This window comes from Megalops cyprinoides, chromosome 24 (assembly GCF_013368585.1).
Source record: "Megalops cyprinoides isolate fMegCyp1 chromosome 24, fMegCyp1.pri, whole genome shotgun sequence".
NCBI lineage: Eukaryota > Metazoa > Chordata > Actinopteri > Elopiformes > Megalopidae > Megalops > Megalops cyprinoides.
In genome coordinates, this window is record NC_050606.1 from 10,318,195 (window position 1) to 10,341,391 (window position 23,197).

General features: G+C 39.8%; 2 protein-coding genes across 2 annotated transcripts in view; one reads left to right on the top strand and one right to left on the bottom strand.

Annotated features, from left to right (window-relative positions):
* Window positions 1-1,545: 1,545 nt before the first annotated feature.
* LOC118771269 (ethanolaminephosphotransferase 1-like) lies at window positions 1,546-17,246 on the bottom strand. The gene is made up of 10 exons (XM_036519215.1): window positions 17,093-17,246; window positions 15,836-15,904; window positions 13,364-13,472; window positions 12,971-13,045; window positions 11,868-12,133; window positions 9,406-9,514; window positions 5,477-5,525; window positions 4,966-5,146; window positions 4,307-4,489; window positions 1,546-3,515 (listed from the first exon to the last, which is right to left on the bottom strand). The coding sequence occupies exons 1-10, from the start codon at window positions 17,171-17,173 to the stop codon at window positions 3,450-3,452; spliced, it is 1,188 nt and encodes a 395-aa protein (XP_036375108.1). The 5' UTR covers window positions 17,174-17,246; the 3' UTR covers window positions 1,546-3,449.
* A 3,605-nt stretch (window positions 17,247-20,851) lies between these two features.
* Window positions 20,852-23,197, top strand: part of spidr (scaffold protein involved in DNA repair) — a 73,009-nt gene continuing 70,663 nt past the window's right edge. Inside the window, exons 1-2 of the mRNA XM_036519551.1 lie at window positions 20,852-20,864; window positions 21,269-21,496. Of these exons, the coding sequence (XP_036375444.1) occupies window positions 20,852-20,864; window positions 21,269-21,496 (241 nt within the window). The remainder of the gene's footprint in view (window positions 20,865-21,268; window positions 21,497-23,197) is intronic.

Below are 23,197 nucleotides of genomic sequence, written 5' to 3' on the forward strand. Positions count from 1 at the left end.
TTTTGAATCATGAAAGATTTATTCTTTCCATTTTTCTTCTGGTTTCACGATGTTTCTTAACATTAATATTTCACACTGTATCTAACTTCATTATTTTCCATTCTGCCTGGCTGTAGTCATTGATACACATCTATCCAGACCCATACAAGTCTGATAATATACAAGTGGTGAGAACTTTCCATGTAAAATAAACAGGATTTTGACACATCATCAGTTCCTTTTGAAGTCAGCACATGCATTTCAACTGTTGTGGTAACCACTGTAGTATATATGTTGAAACTTTCGTCAGGAGAATCCTCATTTAAACGTGATGCTAAACAAAGAATCTTATGCGAGTGCAGTACATCTTAAATGTGTTTGACGCAATTTCATGGTAGGCTATTTGTATTTGTTGCCGTAAATAAAGAAATTCCAGTCTAAAAATACCAATTTTCTTTGCTCAAAAGAGCTGGAGTGAGGGTAATACGACTGACTAGGGTGTAATAGTCCCCCCCCCCAATTTGTCTAGATATACACACTGTGCAAAAGCTGTGTAAGGGTGAATGCAGGATACTGGCATATACAACAAAAAGTATAATTCAAAGGACATTGTAATATTACGCAATGTCTTTGCCTTCATTAAGGAGGACAAAAGCTGTTGAAAAATAACACAGAAAGGCAACAAAACGGGTATATAAATTGGGAGGAGAGACCTCTAAGCTCTTAGTCTCTAAGAGCTCTAAGAACTCTAAGTCTCTGTAGCTTATAGGTAGGAATTACATTTCACACTGGCAATAAGAAGCATTTTTAATGCCGGGAGTTAATGTATCGTAGCTTACCAGGATTCATAGTGGAAGCAGAGACCCTGGTATTGTTGAATGAGAGGGACACAATAATGGGTGCACTACAAACTAACCCAAATAAGTCTATATGGACTAAAGACTACATAAAATTAATTTTATCTGTAAGATTGTATAATGTGTAGGTTACAGGGTCTTAAAAATAAAATGAGCATGTGTAGGTGTTTTTTTTTTTTTGCATCAGTGGTAACCGCAGTAGTAGAACTGTAAGTGCCCCCTTCCAGGACAGTCTGAAGAAATGGAGTTGAGGTAATGCGGAACGACACCACAGTCATGTTGACATGCTGTTGACAAAGCTGGAAATTCAACAGAACACATGTGCCAGTGAGAATTTTCCGAGGAATGCCTCAAAACGTACTTGAATTTTATTCATTGGGTACAAATTTAAAATATGAAATATCAACCAAAACCACAATGAGAACTGCTTTAGTACACAGAACCTGCTGAAATATTACAGGGAAATTAGAACCTCTAACGTAATGTGCAGACATTTCACAAACAAGTGCTAGACAAAATCGCACAATGTATGGAATCCATAAACATATTAAGTCAGTTATATAATTAAATATCGTTGCCACTGTACTAAAACAGAACAATCTTTTTTTTACAGAATGAGCTATAATTTATACTATATTTGCAAAAAAAAAAACATTTTAAGTGTCTTAACACTTTAAAAGAATTAATTACATTCAAAAATCATCTGTTTGCTAGCAAAGGTAACAGGCGATACCATGTGCTTTTCTGTGCTCCTGTTCAAGCTCGAACCAAGAGATCAATTAAGTCAATGTTTTTATGTGCAATTTGTTTTTGGCGATGAAAAGTAATCTGAGTCTTGGTAATTGGGATCCTGATTTTGGAAAAGTACAAAACTGCCTTTCTATCTGCTAAAGAACTGATTGAAACCAATCTACAGTTTGTGCACTGTATTTGATTCTGCGTGTCAGGGACTGTGTCTGAGTGGTGACTTTCCATTGAAGGATTCCTTTGTGGCTGAGCCAGGGGTTGTTCATCACTCCATCACAGGGCTGTGTAAGAAGTAGGGAGTGCATGTTCCTCTTTCTGAGCAGCTTGGTGCTGTTCAGCCCATTTAAATAGAACAAAAAGGTAAATTTAGAAGGATCCCGGTAAGAAAAACAAACTCTTCCTGACCCACATCGTTGACCTCTGTTAGGAGCGTAAGAAATTGTTTAGTTATGCTTATGATTTAGGTGTGCCTATGAAGGAAACATCTGTGCGGGAAATGGCAGCTCGGGATTGCGCTCACCTGGTGACTGTTCTGTTAACCTCGATGTATAAATGGATCAAGGAAAGAGCTGTAAGAACGCCAAGGAAAACAAACTTCACTTAAAGCCTGATTTGGCTCCAGAATGTGCAGGTTTTAGAAACGGTGTCTTCCGTCACTCAGCGGTAGTAAAAATGGAATGTCCTGAGAATGTCTCAGAACTCCGGAAAAGACGAGTTTTAAAAATGGTGTCAGTTGGTGGTAAAAGTACATCCATAAGAACTAGGCCTCTACTCTGAAATTTTCTACCATATTTTATTTTAAAATGCCAGTGAACTCCCACTTGAGGTTACTGTAACTTGCACTGTTCAAGTTAAGGTATTTGTGTTCCTGTGGAGAAGGATTTCTTAAGTACTGGCAGTGGAAAGCTGTTGAAAGTACTGCTGCTCGTTAGTAATGGACAGAATCAAACAAAACTGCCAATAACAAACCTCTGGTCACTACTTGAACCCATATTGTCAAGTAAGTTTTAAAAAAATTTAGAAATGTAAAAATAGGATACTGGAGGAATCAAACGCTTTTCATTTGTTGAGACCATAACTTCCAAACGTATTGCTTACACTGTTGTGATCAAACTTTTGCTAAGACACGGAAGACATACAAAGATGTTTTCAAACTTTTTTCTTTTTCAGTCTTTGAATCCGGTTTTTTGACAGCAAGTATTGAAAAAAAATGAAACAAAAAGTTGTTGGAAGAACAGCTGTTTGTTGCCATTAGATCTGAGCTGCAATTAGTACCATATGGTTTATATGTTTGTAAAAATGGCAGAGTAGTTCTCCATAGACTAGGGCAGTGGATCCACAAAGTATTCCTTCATTTTTACAGGTTCCTGAGTGGGATGTAGAGTTCCCTTAATAAGGAAGTTAGCAGCCATGCATAAATTTTCTTTTTAAAAATTCAGCCTTTTTTGTGTTCACTCAAGTATGTTGCTTTCAGTGGCATTCTATAAATGGTGAGATTCAGTTGATCAGTATTTTCTCTGTAGTCCAAATAGTTATCATCTAATATTTCATATCTATGAGATATTTATCAGTACCAATTATTATCATTAGTAGTATCACACATAGTAACCAGTATCATATTCTTATGTGTTTAAATATTTCCCAGAGTGTTATTTCTAGGCATAAAAAGTGTAGATGCCTGTTCACAAGTTAACTGTTTTGTCTTCTTGATTGCTTACCTGAGAAGCTGCTACACTTTCTTCAGACACAATTTGTAAAACCGGCCCCATCCCATGCCCTTTGGTCTTTGAAATACAGTATTATTGTATCCGGTTTGTAGCGGTTGAGTGTGATTGAAATCTTCGGTGCTTGTGTGGGTCCATGAACTCAGTCCTGATGCCGTTTACCCAGAGCGAAGACATAAATATTCAAGTGTTCGCTCAGTTGTTTCCCCTAAAAGTAAAGATCATGATAAAAATACAGTTAATGGTAATACTCTCAATAATAACAGGTTGGGACATCGTGCATTGTCTTTCTGCAGAATTCATGTTTTAAATTCCTCTTGTCCACAGACGCAAGGAAAATTAACAGGACACCTCAGTCTGCGGTCATGCTCTGTACCTCGGCCTTGTATTTAGGCTTCCGAGGCAGAGTCGATGGAACCTTAATAAGGTACAGGAGCAATAGGCTTCCAAGTCCAAAGGGATGGAAGACGTTGTCTTACTGGCGTATTTTTTTAGGCAGAAAATCTGGAATCCCAGAATGGCTGGAAGTGACTCTTGTACTTTTTTCTTTCTTCCTGTTTTTGTCCCTCACATAACTCATGGTGACGTTGTCTGGTTCCACTGAAGGCTGGTATGTGTATTGCACAAAAGCACAGGATATTTAACCTGATAGTACTTTAGTCATTTTTAAGGACATTTAGTTTTACAAAACTGTAAGGAAATAAAACTGGATTAATGTAAGGAATTAATGGGGTGTGTATTCTGATGAAAAACTACTTTATGGATTGTCATTTGAAGGAGTGGAACTAGCTCCACAGCGCACTCACCATGGTAAGTACTAACGTCATGCTTTATCTGTTAAGGATTGCCTAATTTCTTTGTAGTCTTTTAGAGACAGATTTCCTGTGATAGACCACTGCTGTAACTCAGCCACAAAACAAGGAAGGGCCCCCAGTTTTTATATCCTCAGAGGATCATGAATATGAAAAGGTGTGTGTGTGTGGTATTATGGAGACTCACCACGCAGACCCCGTAGTGAATATGGGCCGTCGTCACTAGGACACTGTAGACCAGGAGACAGAGGAACTCGCACTGTGCCAGCGTTCCTGTTGCTATTCCACCAGTGATTATGGCTAATGGAAGCAGTAACCAATGGAAAGCCTCAGACCTTGTGTTTGTCATCTGGCAAATGATGAGTCTGCACTTTAGGGGAGAGAGAGAACACGGTGAGAAAACACACTTGTGATACTAAAAGGATAAAACTGTAGCACTGCCAATTGTTGGGATTAGATGCTCCATTCCTACAGCATCTTTCTTTCCCCCTCCCCGAGAGACCTCCTTTGCCTCAGAAAGATGAAAGCAATTTGTAGTACTATTCATTATAATTGGCCGAGATGTTACATAACTGGAAAACAGACATGTCAGATTGGGTTCCATACTTTCAGTGCTGTAAACTTTACCATATTCATTACATATTGAAGTTTTTGCATTGTTATGGTAAAAACAGGACAATGTACAAGCAAGTCATTAACCCACTCCTGCTTCCATTCTTTCTCAAGGTTACAATGGGTAAGGAAAAGAGGAAACTGAATGATAAATATAGCCGTCATACTGTAGCTGAGTTTCATCCCAACAAATATGTTAGTGAAGACAGAACAAGGAGGGAAGTGGCTGTTTACTGTGACGTTAGAGAAGGCGACTCCGGTCATCCAGAGGAAGAGCCTGGTGTTATGGGTGAGGATGTCGCTGGGGGAGGACGCCGCCCAGGCGGTGAGGAGGGCGAAAAGGAGGCAGGGGGACAGCAGGGGCAGGAGACCTTCGTACAGCGAGGTCCGCAGGAGCGTTCCTCTATGGTGTGCCCTGCGGAGATGGGGGACAGAGAGTCACGCACACTGTAGTTTTTTTTACCCAGTAAACAGCGTGTTGAAGGCACACAGGCGTATTTTCAATAGCTCAACAGTGCGCCCCAGTGTAAACGTGGTGATGAAAAATGTCTCCACTGTTCAGACCATGGAATATAGTCTACAATACTGCAACATTTTCAACTTTGAATGCATACCATATTCATGTTTATGCTATGTAATTGCTGCATTTAAAAACAAGCTGTTACCTGTGCTTCAGGCTACTGGCTTGAAATCTCAGCCAGATGTAAAAAGCCTTTTCATGGAAAATGAATGAAGTTGTACTCACAGATAGATGTTATAGAGTGTCTGTGGCAGGGAGAGGAAGGCACTGCAACCTGGAAGAGAGACAAGCCCCCTCACCGTCACTGAACACCACAGATAATGGCCCTCCCTTCCTGCCCACAAACAATTCCCCAAGACACCAAAGACACCCGCAGGCCTCAAATCTCTCTGCCAGAACGGAAAAAAGATGAGTATGTGGTGTAAAATACCTTTCTGTTGTTAAAGCACAGCCAATTGGCTGCCACCAATGTCAGAATTTAAAGTGAAAGATGTATGTTCTGCTTCTGCCTGTGCCTTAACTGGTAATTGTTATGCTCAGGTAAAATGGAACTGATTATTGATCTGTAAAGAACAAATATGTGTGCCTGAAGCCAGATGTTCAATAGAAGGAGAATGTGTGCTGACATAAATCCCTGTCCTGGTCATCTATGAGTGTGATGAAGGACTAAAGAAGGGGCATAGGCTTTATCCATGTATGACACTTCTAGATTTTACTTTAAATTTGAAAAAGAAAAAAAAAACGCCTGTTACTCTATCTTATGTCATTTAAGTATACATTCTCAAAACCACCATGGATTAGTAATTGCGCTATTCTGTAAGTTACTAATACTATGAACGATAAAGTCTCATTTTAGTCTCCCACAGAAGCGAGCCCCTTCAGGTACAGCTGACTAACTAATATTTGATGTGGTTACACCACATATGGCAGGAGTCCAAATGTTTATGCTAAGTAAACAGTGAGATCTGCAAAAAGAAATTATTGAACATCTCCATCCAGAAACACGTTTGCTAAATGTGATGTCTGTTCAGAGAGACACTCTACCTGAAGATGAAGTAATGGACACAGAGTATATTTTCTTGATGGACCCATGTCAAGCAGCTACAGTTCAAGATGGTAAACAAGGCATATTCAGTGATAAAAAAGAGCCTTTCACTGAACTGAGGAAGAGATGAATGCTTAGGAATGTTAGGCGAAGGATACAGGTTCCATGTGCAAATCGGTCAGATCTACAGCCCACAGAAAGGGGACAGCAGGAAAAAAGTACATAAGCATGATGGGTTTTATTAAAGAAATATTGAGACATTTTGCTTTTGATGTAATGGGTTGTAACTGGAGACAAGTGACAACTTTAGTTAGGATCTCAAAAATCCTCATCTGTGCTGAAACGTAATTGACAACATGATGCACCTCCTCACCGCATCAAGGGAAAACCATTCTCTGATGGCGAATGTTACTTCTGGTGATAATTTTCATTCCCTAATAACCACAGGCTACCTTGGAATGGAGTACTTCTCCAAGAGGAAACCATGGCTACACTAGTATGCTTTGGTACTGCATCAGCAGGAGTACTTTCCAAGAGCAAACCAAGGCCATGCTAACATGCTTCGGTGCCGTACCAGCAGGAGCGGAGGACCTGTTAATGAGATTCAGCTGTGCTCAGGGCAACAGCCTCCACAGCCAGGCCAGCTGCTTCTCATTTGGACCCACGTCACTGAAATCATCATCGCCTCCATTTCCACCACCTTTTCCCAGCAAAGCGATGGTTCACTTCAAGTGTTGAATGCGGAAGAGAAGTATGCGTATGGGTAACTATGCCGCAATTGTTTTTAAGGTCAGCACATATTTTCATGTCATGTTTGCATGGTGCAAAGAGTAGAAACATTCTCATCAGTTCAATGTATATTTTCAATACAAATCCCTCTGGTGCACCGCTATGCAACGACTCGTCTCAACAGTTCAAAATTTTGAGGTTTATCTCAGCATTATTGCAGGAAGTGAGACCATTTAAGGCAGGTTAATTCAACTTCTCTGTATTGTTATAGCCTGACGTATGTTAGCTATTCCATGCCATTTCATAACACCCGTTTAAGATTAATATGATCACTTTAACTCAAGCCAAACATGTTAAATCAAGGTAAGTACTTCCACTCATAAAATATTTAAATAAACATCTGTTCCAAACAAAATATATGGGAGAAAAGGTAGGGAGGGACCATTTTCAATCCATTCCACCAGTAAATTTGGAAAGAAAGAAAGAAAGACATATAAATGTGAAAACGTGGCAGAGGAGGCCACTGCCAGCCTGGGAAAAGCTTGTTTAATCTGTCAATGCTTGTGTCCACCCCACTGAAATTGAGCACAGCAATCTTGGAATTGCTATACTAACCTATAATGGTCGGGTCAACCAAAAATTGTTTTGCACACGCTGTTATCTACTTCCACAATGTAATATTACTTTACATTTCTAACACATTCTTAAAGCCGTTAATGACATGATAAACAAATTCAGCTCAAAAACTTTCAGCCACTTTGTATTTAGTGATTTTCATCGTGTGTGAGAAGGAAGGTGGCTGTGGCTATCCAAGTAAGCCTATCAAATTAGCTAGTGTCTACATACAAGTGTTTGGCTACTGAGAAGGGCTGTTGCTTTTTAAATGCTTCTGGTGATGCACAGATTCCTGATTACACTTGAATTTTTAAAATTTCATTTCGTTTTTGAAGCACTCGTACTGCTTCATGAAAGAAATAAAAGGGGCCCTGTGTAGGCCCACCCCATCACACACAGGTCTGACACCATGTGAAGATTATTCTATCACTAAGCATTATTAGACTGCATATGCTGGTGTCATGCATGCTGCTTTCAAGGATTGGTTGGGTACTATGCGGCAGCTAAAACAATTACTGTTGTGTGCTTTTACACTTACACTTTCTCAGACTGATATCTGATCATGGTGATACTGGCTGTTCTGTACATTTGTACTTGTCTGTGTTGCCCCTGCGACAGATATTTAAATTTGGAATTAATTATGGAAAGATGCTCTGGAAAGTTCATCTGCTGAATAACGATATTAAAATGCTTTAGTGTGTATACTCTGTGTTGAGATTAAGTCATAAGACATTCAGCATTTTCACAAAACATGGAATTACATTTATAAAAATACTTTTCACAAGAAGAAACAATTACAAGCATTGTTCTCCTTGACATGTCTGTCAATACAGCCATGGAGGGAAAAATACTGCCCAATTATTTCACAGTTTGTTGCCCAGTTGCCCTGTATTTGCAGACAAGTAAAAATGGCTAACGCTAATGGTAAGTGGCAAAAGATGGCGCCATTTCCCAAAGCAGTGGCAGTGGAGTACACTCAGGAGCTGTGGTGTGTTGGAAGAAGAGTAAGCAGTGAGCATGTTGAAAATACTGTATCGGGAGCTGGTCAAGGAACCAGACAACTTATTTTTAAGATCATGTTACTTAATGAAACTGAAGCAAATAACAGCTGTCTTGCTAAAAATGCAGGGGCACTGACAGCAGTATGAGACAATCACCTTCTGAGTTCTAACCTAGAGAAAACATTCCGGGGAAGCAAATGTGATCTGAGGAGATGGATAGGGGGTTATTTGTGATCTACAAACCGAACAAGGGGATACCAATGGCCAGGACAATAATGTTGTTACAGGACTATACATACAAACTCTACGGGATTGCAGACGACAGACTGCGGTCATCTATGGTGCTTAAAAAAAAAAGCAGTTGTTCTCTGTTGTGTGCTAAAGTTGTATTACTGTTGATGCAGCTTGTTGCTGACATTCTCATGGCTCAGCCCAAATCAAGTGTATGTATTTTGGAGAGCCACATAAGAAATCCATATTTTTGCACCAACTGTAAAATGAAACCATTTTTTGCACTTCAAAGTTTGCTCCTTACTCTCCTAGTTAACAACAAGTCAAATGTGTGAATTAAACTGGAAGTACAATAAATTATAATATTACATGGGAAGACTGGAAGTATAATAAATTATAATATTACATGGGATATTACATAGGAAGAACCAAAAAAAAAACAATGACAGTAAATAATGAAATGAAAGAACCACCAACAACTTGAGGACCCAGACAATGATGACGGCATTGAAGGCAATGTGTGGGGGACTTACCTATGACCATGGCTATTAAAATATCCGTAAAGAAATAACCGAAGGGCAAAGGCTTATGCCAGGCTTCTACCCCGACTACTGCCGTCAGAAGATACACAGCTGTTAATGTCTACAGAGGGGGGGAAAAAGCAACTTCAGAAAGGACATTGCTATTATAAAAGTGTGTCAGAGGTGGACAACCTGTTCAAAATTAAAAGCAAAAGGCAAAGTTCTCAATGTTCCTCATTACACAAATGTCCACTTAATCAAAAATATCAATAACTCCTAATATTCAGGGTAGCTAATTACACATGGGGTCAGGGTATAAATGCATAAATTTGTAAGCAACAGATGCTATAAAGAAGACACATGGGTCATATTCATTAAAAGGGGCCATATATGCAATATATCCAAATACACGCATTAAAAGATCCACACACCAGGGACCAGTGAGGACAGTGGGTGGGCATGGAAGTTTCAAAGACCCAATGCAACAGAGAGGCCCATGGAGGGTTCCAATGAACAACCTGTGTGCCCTTTGTGAAAACAAAGACTTTATTTTCCATTTCATATGGGATACTGTATTTTTAGCACTTTAAGAACCTGTACTGCAGCCTTTTTGGTAGTTTTGAATCATATCAGCCAATATTAGCCAGAAGAGATAAGTGTCTCTTACAGAAAAGCGGATTTGTAAATATGAGCACCTTAAATGCATGTCCTTTACATGTTCAGGTTGTCTATGTTAAATCAAACCTTGACAGCAAGGCAAGGTTACTTGAACCTCCTCTACATTTATGATCATCCCTTGCATTAACCACGTATCTGACTGGTTTGGTGTTTTTAATTGGCTGAAGTGAAGCCATCTGCCCATCCTTGGTGGGTGGATCCCTTTACAGTGAAAACGTTTAAATGAGCATGTTCACTGATCGTTGCCATAATGTGCCATTTACACCAGACACCTCTGCTTTGACATTGTGGGGGTAAAAAATACACCTGTGAAACAATTCACTACCAAGGCTAAATCCTTTCAGAAAATTAGCACCTCCCTGAATTACTGGAAAAGTGATGTAGCACCAACATAGTGGTGTAATGGCATAAAAACTACAGAGGGTAATTTACATTAATTAAAAACAAATAACATGAAAAACAGGAAAGGTTCTTGAAGAAATGGGCATATAAAATTGTCAGAACAAATGTTCCTATTCCCTACTTTCTACTTCCTCTTTATATACCATTTCAGTGACCATTCACTTACTGTTTCTATGCACTTCTATGCAATCTGTTATGAGTTAAACAGAAAGGCTGTTCTATCCATTTGACCTCTTGTGTAGGGCCCAGTTTCCCAAACTTCCATGCAGATGGCAGGAAAAGTGGTTAGTGGCAGCTATGAATCAATCTTTGTAACAACCATGTAAATCACTCATAACTACTTGAATAAGTTTTTTAAAATACACATCCTATGAGATTTAAGAAATCAGACAAATTACAAAAATGTTTCATATTCAGAGGAGTATGGGCAAGTTGAACATTTTATAGATACAATTTTTTTTAAATGTCTTCTAATGTTTCCCTGAAGGAACTGCTCTGTCATTAAAGTCAAGCTACTTCATCTCAGTGGCAATTCCCCCACATTTATCTGCACATAAACTACTTTCAGTATTAACAGCTCAACATGACCAAATCTTGCCTTTGCACCAGACTTTTCATATATAAGATCCCTTTGTAGCAAGTCATATGCCAAAAAAGCACCAGTTAGATCAGGAGTGGAAAAGATGTACCAAAAATCACAAAGGGCAGGACTGTAAAGCAATTACAAAGCAATGTCCAGTAAATGTTAACTGTTACTATCTACTGTTTTGGAACAGGGTATGTCAGATGTGATGGAGCGTATAATTAAATCAGAAGCCAGGCAATGATGTTCTGGGAAATATTTAGCAATAAGCAAGCTCAGCTATACTCATAAGGGTATTTACAGATGCTCTAATTTGCTGCCAAATAGCTGACTCCACATCTGCTTCCATGCTCTATCCAAACCTGACGCCTCCCACTACTGTTCCTTTTTCCTCAGGGGTAGATATCTCTGATACTGGGCTTGCTACAATTAGAATGTTAGGACTACAGTTGGAATCTTTGCCATACTCTCTGGGGACTGTGGAATACAGAGAGTCCATGTAGAGCAATTCTCCCCAAAGGGAGGGAAGAAAAGAGGCTTTCTGAAATAGACCAGGGCAAGTACTATTTCTAGCTGTGTTCACTGTTGCTATGCTGAAAAGGCAAACAAATGCTGACACCATATGCCAATTACCAATTATATGCCATTTGCTTTCACACCTACGCCTGGCTTCTGTCTCCAAACGGACTGCTCAGCGCTCAGCTGCGTGTGAACGAGAACACGGATTTAAACGGATACTATGACAGGCAGCACTCTCTGCCGCTAAACTTCCGTGAGTTACACAAATTTGATTGCTTTGCGGAGTACTCACCACCTGGCTGATGTCGTACCCCCAGGGCAGGAAGAGGATGCCGGTGTTGTACTTCTCCCAGTGGGAGATGGTGAAGGTGAGCAGGATGACGCACAGCACGCCGTAGAGGGTGTACGCCGACACGGCCGTCTCCGCGCTGATGCCGAACACGGAGAAGAGGGACAGGGTGAAGAGGGACGTGGCCCAGCTGTCCAGCCCGTGATCGAACAGCTCCCCCAGGGGGCTGCTGGACAGGGTTCGCCGGGCGTGTTTGCCATCGATTGAGTCTGCAGGACAGTCATGTTGCACATCGCACAGACAGGTGTGACACCATATTCATCTTTACATTATATTCATTTAGCCAAGCACAACAGAACATAGGTGTAACCATTCAAGCTGAATGCGTCATACTGTCAGAATAGGCTAACAATACTCCCAGACCAGTAAGTGTGAGCATAGCACTATTCAACCCCTACCACAGGTTGTACAATCTGACCACTCAAAGGAAGCCTAGTATACTACCACAGTATACTATGATACCATCTATGATACCATCTTTATCTCATAGATGTTTTCATTTTCTTTTGCAGGATGAAATTACTATGTTTCTCATTATAATTAGCCATTTGCAATCCATATCAATGGGTAGGTTGCTTAAAAATAATTTTTGTCATAGTTTTTGTTTTTGTCATAGGCTTTCAAGATTAGCATAATGTTTAGCATAATGTTTGCTGTAATGGCCCGTCTAGACCTAAACACACTTTATGTCAACACATCTGCCCCCCCCTTCATGTAGCAGTCTCCATGACACCAGGCCTCTGACCAGAAAGAGACTACAAGGCTTTCTATTGGATGAAGTTAAGTCAGGCGGGATGTCCTTTTTGTCCTCACTGACATTCTGAACACTGTTATAATTGTGATATTTCAATATCAGAATTTCATTGTACAAAATCCTAAATCCCTGTTGAGGCTCCTTTTAAAAGGACAAGGGACTTTCAAGATATGAAATTCAGATCTGACTTCTGAATAGCTGAAGGTAGGCCATGGTGTCATTCTAAATACCTAAAGCACTTTGATGATTCACGGTAGCTGAGACGTTTCGTCCACTTCCTCCTCCCTCTTACCTAAAGCGTACGCAGAGAATGTGGCAAAGCCAGACACACTCCACACCCAGTCTGGAATATGCTGGGAACCCGGAGCTGTATTAAAGAGTACACTGAATATCCATTTTGTATATAATAAACACATACACAAACTGATGATATGTATGAAACATCTATCCCTTGGCCATGCTTATAATTAATGTTTTGATGAATATCATATATTTTCCCACCCCTCGTTCAGTCTATCCATTAGCGAAACTCAAAACACCTAATAGACCTGAAATATAACATCAAAGATGAGAGCCATAAAAATATATAAATAAAAAGAACATGCATTCATATAGGTATTCTAAAGCCAAAGTAACACTGTATTACAGTTTAAGTGAGACACCATCCACACCCAGAGTGAATTACCTGATGCTTTGTAATTCCAGTCATAAAATGACAGCAGGAGGTAGTTTATTAAAATGAGCAAAAAGCCAGTAAATGTTAATAAATTCGGAGCAATCCACAAGGGCACTACCTGCAACAGACAAAAACATGAGACCGTCAATTTGCAGTGCCCTGAGGTATGTGACTTCCTTAGAAGAAAAGCAGAGAAGACACAACCTCAACAGTGAGTCAGCAGCTACATTTGAATCCTTGCCACACTGAGGAACACTGTCTTTAAAGCACAGGCTTTATTTACATTACAAAGTGTGGTAAACCTAAAATGCTCATGGCATGCCACGGTGACCATAGAAACCAGTATTTCTGAGACAGCAACAGTTATGCCTCATACTTATAAAAATATGTACATGAAAATATTTGTGGAACTGTGAAATGTTACAAGTGGTTAAGACTTAAAAGGGGAGTTCCAAATGAAAATGGTAAAATGGACATTTATGCTTTGAACATCTCAGAGCTAAATACATCTCTCAATTAAGGTTTCTAAAACATGGCACAAAATGTAATGGAGGTGTTCAGCATTTTAACAGAATCTGTTATTCTGACTCATGTTAGTTATCTGAATATCACTGTGCAAACTGCAGGCACTGTTTGAGCTACAATGACATAGCAGTCCTTAACTAAACTAAAACATAAAATAATAAAATTGACTCATGTTAATTGTTTTTGTGGTGCCTCCTGTTTGCATTAGTTTTCATGATGTGCCACCTCCCTTGTTCTTAAGAGATTCTTTGACAGAATACAGTGTGTAATTCTGCATGTCCTTTCTTAGTCTTAAGACTATCATCAGACTCCAGAAGGCAGTGTTTTCTAATCTGTAGAAAGCATCTTTCTTATTCCTGCCATTATTCCTTCTGACTAGCAGTCACTCAGTTTGCTAAAACACACAGCTTTCTTTGTCCAAATATTTCACCAGCCAGGGTGCTTTGGTTATTATATGAGATAAAGGATATGCTGTATTCAAATTCTAACAGCTTTTTCCATTAATTATACACCATTGCATTTCTTTTATTACTATACTACATGTTGTGAGCCGAAATGGATTCCCAGCAGTGGACTGCTTGAGTCTTTAACAGCGTTAGAATAGGAATGATTCTCTCCTCATGATTTTGATCACTATACATGGTTGATTCTTATATCAGTGTTTCTTGTAAGTGCAGGGCATGGTTGTTGGAATAATCTTTGAACTCATGACAAAACAAGTACATTTAAATACAGCATTTACACTAATGGTTCATGCTGTATGTCACTGATCTGTAGTTCTACCCTAAGGGGAACCAGTTTTGGGTCATCCTTCTGAACCTTCCTGTACTTATGACATTTACTATGTTACATATAATATAAGCACCTTAGTTTATTACCATCAAAGTAATATGCACTGCATTATAATTATTCTAGGTTTGAAAAAAATTCAAACTTTACATCTTTTGCATTTCTGTGACATGTTTCCATGGTAATTTCAGACATGGGAAAGCAGGCTATGGCCCCTTTAGAGGATGCAAAAACACTGCACAATGATCAAAATCAAGTAGTTTGGGCAATATTGGTACTTCTGGACAGCACAGGATGTGAAAATAGACACTTCTTCTATTTTCTATTTATCTACTTTCTTCCTTCCTTTTCTTATACCGTAGACTGAGATGGTGTGACAGGGGTGTGATCATTTTCTTGTTGGGGTGGGGTTTTGGGGGAGGGGTGGTGGTGGACTGGTGCTAACATGGGCCATGCTCATTGTTTAAATTGTCCTAATAAGCTGTCAATCAAAAGCTGCTTTTAATGTGAACAGAAATGTACTGGTCATAAAAGAATGCCTGACAGGGGTAATTATGAATGGGCCTTTGTTGGGGAGCCATCCACACACTTGAATGAATTCACACCAACATGTTATAGGGAAGAAGTACAGGGTGGGACAGGCCCCTGAACAGCTCAGTTAACAAAGACGCTCACTCAACACACATGCTGAGCCCTCCAGGCCGGGATATACCAGGTCGGAGTTTGGGCTATGCCATTTGCTAAGCATCACCAGGAGTCTGCAGAGGTGGGACAGAACCGACTTCATTTCTGTGGCATGTAGGGTGGGTTTATATTTCTCAAGGTTCCCCGCCATATCACTCATCAGCATCCTCCAGCTAATCATCAGATGGCAACAAGTTGCAAAGCTGTCATCACAGAGAGAGATGAGCTTATGCTCCAATTAGTGTTTTCTCTGCTGTAGTGCATTGTGGGACTTATAATGTGAAAAACAGCCACTGGCTGCAGGAAAATGCATCCAAAGCCATGCAAGTTTGGAACAAGCTGCACTATGGCAAACCCCGACACACAAGTTGCTAACTCCATGAAGTTGGGGGTGAAAGTGCAGAGAGGGGCGAGACACTTCCTTGGTCAGTAAGAAAGATTGCCTTTAAATTAATATAGTGTGGCATTTGGCATGCAACCCACCTTGACCAACTTGTTCCACAGATGCTGCATGACATACACTGATAACGGGTTGGTATCCACTGCACTGTACTGAAACAAAAGAAGAAGAAAAAAAAAACACCATGGGCAGCATATCAAAATTTATTTTTTTATTTCTACTTTAAAGCAACAACAGTGAGTTTTACAGTACTGCCAAGCGCTGAATGTGTACGTGATAGATTTACTATGACCTATAAATATTCTTCATTTGAAGGTCTGCCGTTTTACCATTGTCATCAAAACACAATCTTAACATATGAGCCAAACCCTCCGGTTAATCGCAAATGCCGTTTCCAATTTCCTGCAAATTGTATTTCAAAACCACAACTAACAACACTGCAGCAACTTAATACTTTTGAGACGACGAAAATATCATGTTATCACACAGCGTGTCACAACATGGTGACAACTAACCACTATCATTGTCTTGCGTTTCCATAACGTCACAAACTAGCGCTGTCACAACCCAAGCATATTCGTTTCGAATACGAACACCGGTGGTCCTTGATGAAATAATATGCGGACAGCACCAGTTTTAAGGATATTAGAACAAAACGCAGAAGAGATAATGATGCATTTCGTACAACAGCTTCGTAATTATATATTTACTAAAGTCACAGTTTTGCAAGTTGGTGACACAATTTGACATTTGTAAATTCACTGTGTTTAGGACCAAAACCTGCTAAAATCATCTTAAAGCATCATTCGGCTATCATTCGGGCTAATAAAGTTTGGTCACTCTTGTATTTAAACTGGCATGTTATGTTATCTCGTAATTCCCACTATGCTTGAAATATGTGTGCATTTCGCGCAATACAGTTCCGCCATCTTCATTAAAATAAAGCTGGCTAGTGCTAACACAGCCATCAGATACCGCAGACTGGAGCATCCCGAGCGATTTGCGTAACCTCGGCGGCTCGGTGGCTAACACATCCTAACACCAAGCGTCCATGTCACCATCATCTCCGACTCTGATGGAGACTGGATGCAGTGGTTTCTCGATCGTGGATTATTTATTTATTTTTCTACATACGAGATGTTCATGCAATGTGAACGTATCACGAGCTAGCCTGCAACCCACAATCATATTTAGCTACCCTTGCGTTTAATAGCTGTAAGTAGCACCCATGCACAGAGCAAATTTTCCTCATGGGCACACGCGGTTCTGTCACACAAAATGCATCCTTTGCAAGTGTTAGCCAGCGCGCTAGCAATATTTTCGAGTTGCTACTTTTTTACCTTGTATTTGTCGAAGCCAGCAAGTTGCTGCGCCGTAACATAATGGTAGTTAAACATATTCCTGATGCTTATGCTTGCCATTTTTTCGGAGACTGTATTTTTTCCCGATGTTGGTGGGGCGTGACAGGGGACTGCTGTCAGGATTTCATCTGCCCGAATCTACACAGCAGCAACTATCAACTTGTGTATCGGCTACGTCACTTCCTGAGTGGGAACCAGGTGGGGAAAGAACCTGCTTAGCTGGGTTTGGAAAACCTGGGTATGTGGAACTCTGAGTATGGTTGCGAAACCTAATACCTTCATTGGATGCTATTTTGCAAGAATGGCTGCAGAATCACACATAGACACACACCTATACACACATGGGTGCCAGTGATGATATCCAAGTATCATATGTTTCAATTTTGAAATAATAAAAAGTCACCTGCTACACAATATATCAGACATTAATCTTTTAAATTATTTTACTATTTATTCTTGCTTATGACATTGTTATAGATGTAAATACATTTCCTGACAAAAATATTTTTGCAGGCGTGTTCAATAAGCTTAACTTAATTATTTGTTGTATGGCGATTGAATCAATGTGCCACTGACTAAAACAGTACTATGGTAAACATAATATCATGCAACTGTCCCGCAGTTAAGGGGAGGACCTGACACAAGTTAGAAATAAAAATCCTATAAAAACAATCACAAAGTGCACCTGTGACTAAAAAACTAAGGATTTATGGATGTTAGTGCAAGAGGAGAGGTGACGTTGTGTTCAGCGCAAGCAAGTTACAGTCTGAAGAAATGAGTTTTCATCAAACGCTGGAAGATTTCCTGTGACTATGCTGTTTTGACTATCATAGGCAGCTCATTCCACCCTATGACTGGGATGCACTTCCCTGAAGCTGAATGGCTGCTAGGTGACCAAAAGTTGCAGAATGGGGAAGACTAGCAGAGTGGTGTAGGGTTGGATGATTGTCTGCCTAGCAGACCAGGTTATCCAGATTATTTATGCTGTATTCTCAGTAAAAGAAAGGTTGTCGTTCATCCACAGCAAGGTTCTTGGCATTCTGTGATAGACGCTGTTGTGTTATGAAGGGTAACAGAGAAGTCCTGGGTGGATGAGGGCTTGGGTGGGAAGTAAAGTAGCATGGTTTTGTCTAGGTTTAGCCAGGTTTAGTTTAAGAGGTTAATTAGTCTTTCAGTTTGAGATGTAATAATTTGTAATAATTGAGCGATGCTGTGATATGATTTGTTTGTCAAAGGGAGGAAAGCAGAGGAGAAGCTCAGGCTTATCAGTATATATATATAGGGGTGGCAGCAGTTGTAGAATAACATAATATAATATGCCTCTCTCCCATATATTCTCTCACTCTCTCTCTATACACATATATGCATATGTTATTCCTATGTTATTCCCCAACTGCTCCCACACCAGTATGGTGTCTCATTACCGTATGTTGAAAGTAATCTTCACATAGTAGTGTGCTGGATGCCTAATGAATGATTACAGGAATAATGATATATTCCTTTATAATCTTTATATTGATATGGAAATGATATGTAATTTAATGACGATGAGTCAGATGAGTCAGCGCCCTGCTCCCAAGGAGCTGCTCAGATGCGCTAATCTTCCTATAACACAGATGCGTCAGTCTTTTCGCCGGTGTGTACAATCAGCCCATCAAGATTATCCGAAGGAGGCTGATCTGCAGAGTCCCTGCACGGTGGAGCCGGTGAACATAATAATCTAATTTTAGTAGCTGGAGTGTGTGTCTGACTTCCTCCTGCAGAAACTTAAGTTATTACTGCACCTGATTTAACCCCAGTATTTAGAATATGAGGATTGTGCAATAAACAAAGGATTTACTTGTTTCTGGCAATATGACTGTGGTAATCTTTAGTATATGGGATTAAACAGCCACAGTTACAACTCATACAACCATGAAGAGGAACAAGGGGAGGTTTTTGAGAACAAACTGTGTTTTTTCAGTTATTTTTCAGAACCAACTGTCATTTCAAAGGAAAGAAATAGTAGGTAAATTTGGATTTTTTAAAAATGGTATATAATTGTTTGTTAATGCATGTCATAGTATGATCCAGTGGTCATTCTAGTGGTGATTCTAGAAAATGCCTCAGTCGAATCCAGCTGCAAACTTGCGAATCAGAAAACGCAGGATCTGGAACTGGCTTCGGGTCCCTGCACGAGATGATCACTACATTACCCATAAGGCATTACCCTATTGCATCTTAAACTTCCGGAGCTTTTGGCCAATAGTTGGCCACCAGAGAAATGCCGCGCCAAGCAGAATGAGGACAAGATACAAATGCTAGCTTTGTTGAAAGAAAATAAAGTTTTCTGCAGTGTTGTTAGGAATTGAAGCAACGACAACATCGCTTATGTTTAACCTGATAGCTAGCTGACTTGGTATCACTTTGTAAATAAAACAATATTTATGGCTCGTTATATTTTTAATGTAAGTTAGAACACTAGGATGTCTGTAGCAAAGGTAAGTTGCTGTTAGCTGTGTGCAGTAGCTAGCTGCCACTATGTGGTGGATGCATAGTTTGCTACTTAGCCAGTCAATCTCTGTGTAGCTTAGCTGTTTTAGTTTGCTGGCTGGCAAGCTGTACTCTAAGAGAAGTAGGTTTATTAAGATCTCAACATACTGCTGTAAGCGGGAATGCTGTATTCGTGCCATGTCTTCGAAGTGGCACAAAGTTTTCTGCACTAGTTGAGGTAGACCTAAAAAGTTAGCTAACGTTAGCCAGGTAAGCACTCTAGTTACATCCAGATACAGTAGGGGTAGGAAACGACGTAACTGACAGTCCCTAGATGAACGGATCTTATTGGTTATATACTGTAGATGCACTTACTTTCATTGGCTTTTGTGTACATGAAATATTGGGTGACTGTTTACAAAGTTCTGCTTTTTCTGTAAAAAACTGCTGTTTCATAAAGGTATTAAAGGTGAATATTTAGGTATTTTGCTCAAGAGCGCGCACCCAGAAAGATACAAATGGAAGAAATGACACCTTTTTTCTTTTTTTTTTCCAGCGTAAAAGAAATTCGAAAGATATAGGGAGTTTGTGTTTTCCCGATGATTTAAAAAATGGGCTTAAGAAAGTGGCACCTGAAGGCAGAAGTACCGCTTCTGCTAACGAGTCTTGGGAGCGACGTGGAGAAGGTTTCTTGGGTACTCGGGCCACAGAGGTAGCGTTGTATATGTCATCTCCTAATTTATTTTTGACATTTTTGTTCATTGTGTCCATCTTGCTTGCATTACTTACATCCACCAACATATATTTTGCAAACTATCCATTGTATGTGTAAAAGGTATACATAAGGCACTGGAAATTGTTGATACGGCATTGACATATTGGAAATAATGATTTGTATATGACAATTTGCAGCATCTTTGATGTATTTCAACAAATTACAAATATTATACCTTGAATAAGAATTTGTGGACCCACAATGTCCGTAAACAGTATAACTTGGCATTGTAAGGATTATATAAGCCTGGTATGACAGGAGTTAAGATGAAGCAATGATTAATAATGTTTTTGATTTAGATAATAGAAATAGTATGGTATGAAGTGGTATGGTATGAAGTGGGATATTTATCATTTATCTGAGAACTATCAATCTGTAAGCATCAGCTTGGATTTTGAGTTTACAACACCCTGTCCGAGTTGACAAAAAATAATAGTTGCTGTTGAAGTTTCTCTTGTAATCAATAAGCAATGGAATAGAGACGTCAGATTATGTCTGAGATAGGTAAAGAAGCAGATATGACAGATTTGTGTAAAAAAGCAATATGCCACATTATCTAGATTATATTCAGCTGTTCCCTTTTCTCCATTTTTATGTGCAGACTTCTGGTCTTTAAACATAATTTAAATAGGAGCACTCGGACAGCCCTATGTTTTTGTTTTTCAGACACTTCATTCATCCGGGAGAAAGCTAAGTGCTGCAAGACAGTTAGTCCCGTGCTTATCAACTCCAGGTGCGTGAACTTGTAAACCCAGCAGCACTATAAAATAAATCTTACAATGGCTTCATTTCCCAGATTTGTGTGAAAGAATTATGAACAGACATATGACAATGCAAGCCTGTAATATTCTGAATATAACCATTACTATATAACTGTTTGATGTTCACCCTCCTCTGTGCTTGTCCAGTGAGGGAAAAGGCCGCATGCGAGGATACGGTCATTGTATGGAGCTCCAGTGAGAGTGAGTCCTCTGACATTGAGGCACAGCGGCCTGAACCCAGCACCGCTGCAGTGGGTCGCCGTGCAACTGAACCAGGGACCTCCACGCAGTTTCACAGTGGGGCTCACAAGGAAGCTGAGAAATCCTACCATAGATATCTGGGCCTCATTCGCTCTCTTACTACCCCTAAAGAAGGTAACTCCTACTGTTGATACCTCTCACAGTGTCACTGACTATAAAGAAGGTATCTCCTACCATAGATACCTGGCCCTGACTCACTCCGTCACTGACCCTGAAATAGGTAACTCTGACCATAGATACCTGGACCTGATTCACTCTGTCACTGGAAGTTGCTCTGGGTAAAAGCATCACCGAAATAAATGTCATTTAAACGTAAAGTTAGGTTGACAATGAAAATGGTGTAGTTGAAGCTAGCTAGGTGCTTTTGTGCTTGAATGCTAGTTAACCATATAAAACCAAGCCCATCCTGTGATCTCAGGCTAGCAGGAGAGGGCTAAAAATATCAGCTGACTTAGTATTGAATTAGCTATGTTAAAATACCGTTGTGATGTGTTTTTTCTTTGTGCCTGTCTTAGTTACACTGCACAGTTTCTGCAGCCACAATTTATGCAAGTGGAGTTGGTTTTTCACAAGCCTGTTATAGTTTACGTGTTAAATTGTTTACAGCTGAAGTTAGGGGGTGAATTACATTGTGGGGGGCTTGGACTTCAAAAGGCAGAGAGCAGTCACATAAAACCCAGCTGTTGTGGGGGGGAAAAAAAGACCACTGTGATGAGTGGTGTAAAATGTTATGTTTCTCCAACTAGATGAACGCTGCTAGGGAACTAGTATCCGTATTGGATTCGACTTGAACTGCAGCTCCAGTGTAATATGTCATAATTTCTGCTCTCTTTGATGTTAAGCGCAAAATCACTCAGCACAATGTAACCGCAGTTTCTGTGATCCTGTCAAACATCCGTTCTTTCCGTTATCCTTCCCAATGCATTACGGGTGCTAAGTGAATTTTACGCCCCCTGGTGTAGAAAGTGTGCTGTGTCACAATATGCATTCACAGTGTTGGAGTGCGCGATTGAAGAATGAAGTTCACTCTGAATGACTTTCTTGTAGAGGATCAGATACATATAAGCTACATTTAAAATGTGAAAGTTTTAAGATTCAGATTACATACCCACACGAGGTTTGCTCTAGTCAAAATGTCTAAAAATGTATTTTTAGGTTAGTAAGGTGTCCTTCTTTTGATTTATGTTTTGGCTTACGTGTTCTCTGTGTCCATATTAGCTTCTGCAAAAAGAAACAATTTGACCTCTATGTGGAGTATTTCCTGAGATACTGGGACCTGGAAATATTGCAAAAAAAACAAAATTTGACCCAAACTTGACACTGGTAAACCCCCCCAAAACTATTTGGAATTCAGATTTGTTCAACTAAATAGGTGTGTTGTTGGTTTATCTGAGGCAGAATGGAAAAAGGTATGAAAAAGGTACTAGGCACAGGACCCTTCAGATGTGGACTGAAGACACACCTCTTCAAACTCTGCCTGGACTGACACCCTTGCCATTTTTGACCTCGTAACTTTGACCTTGTAAATCTTAGATTCCTGACTTGTACTTGTAGTTTTCTCTCTTACCTTGTATTGTGCACGTTTTTGCCTAGGTAGTATAGCGGTACTTTACTGTCCCTGTGATTGTATTCGATATATGTAATCCTAGATCAGATTAGTTCTGGCTCGCTACACCGACCTTGCGCTCAACTTCAGCACTATCTCCATTGTATGACCTCTGTACATCTTGCCCTTGTGCCTGTTTTCCCACTATATGCACTTTTGTACGTCGCTTTGGATAAAAGTGTCTGCTAAATGAATAAATCTAAATGTAA

Excerpts from the sequence above, each read along its gene's own strand:
- LOC118771269 (XM_036519215.1), bottom strand. The coding sequence starts at position 17,173 with ATGGCAAGCATAAGCATCAGGAATATGTTTAACTACCATTATGTTACG. Across the intron at positions 12,134-12,970 it reads ATTCTCTGCGTACGCTTTAG|ACTCAATCGATGGCAAACAC; the intron begins GTAAGAGGGAGG and ends ACTGTCCTGCAG. Across the intron at positions 5,147-5,476 it reads ACACTCTATAACATCTATCT|GGCACACCATAGAGGAACGC; the intron begins GTGAGTACAACT and ends CCATCTCCGCAG.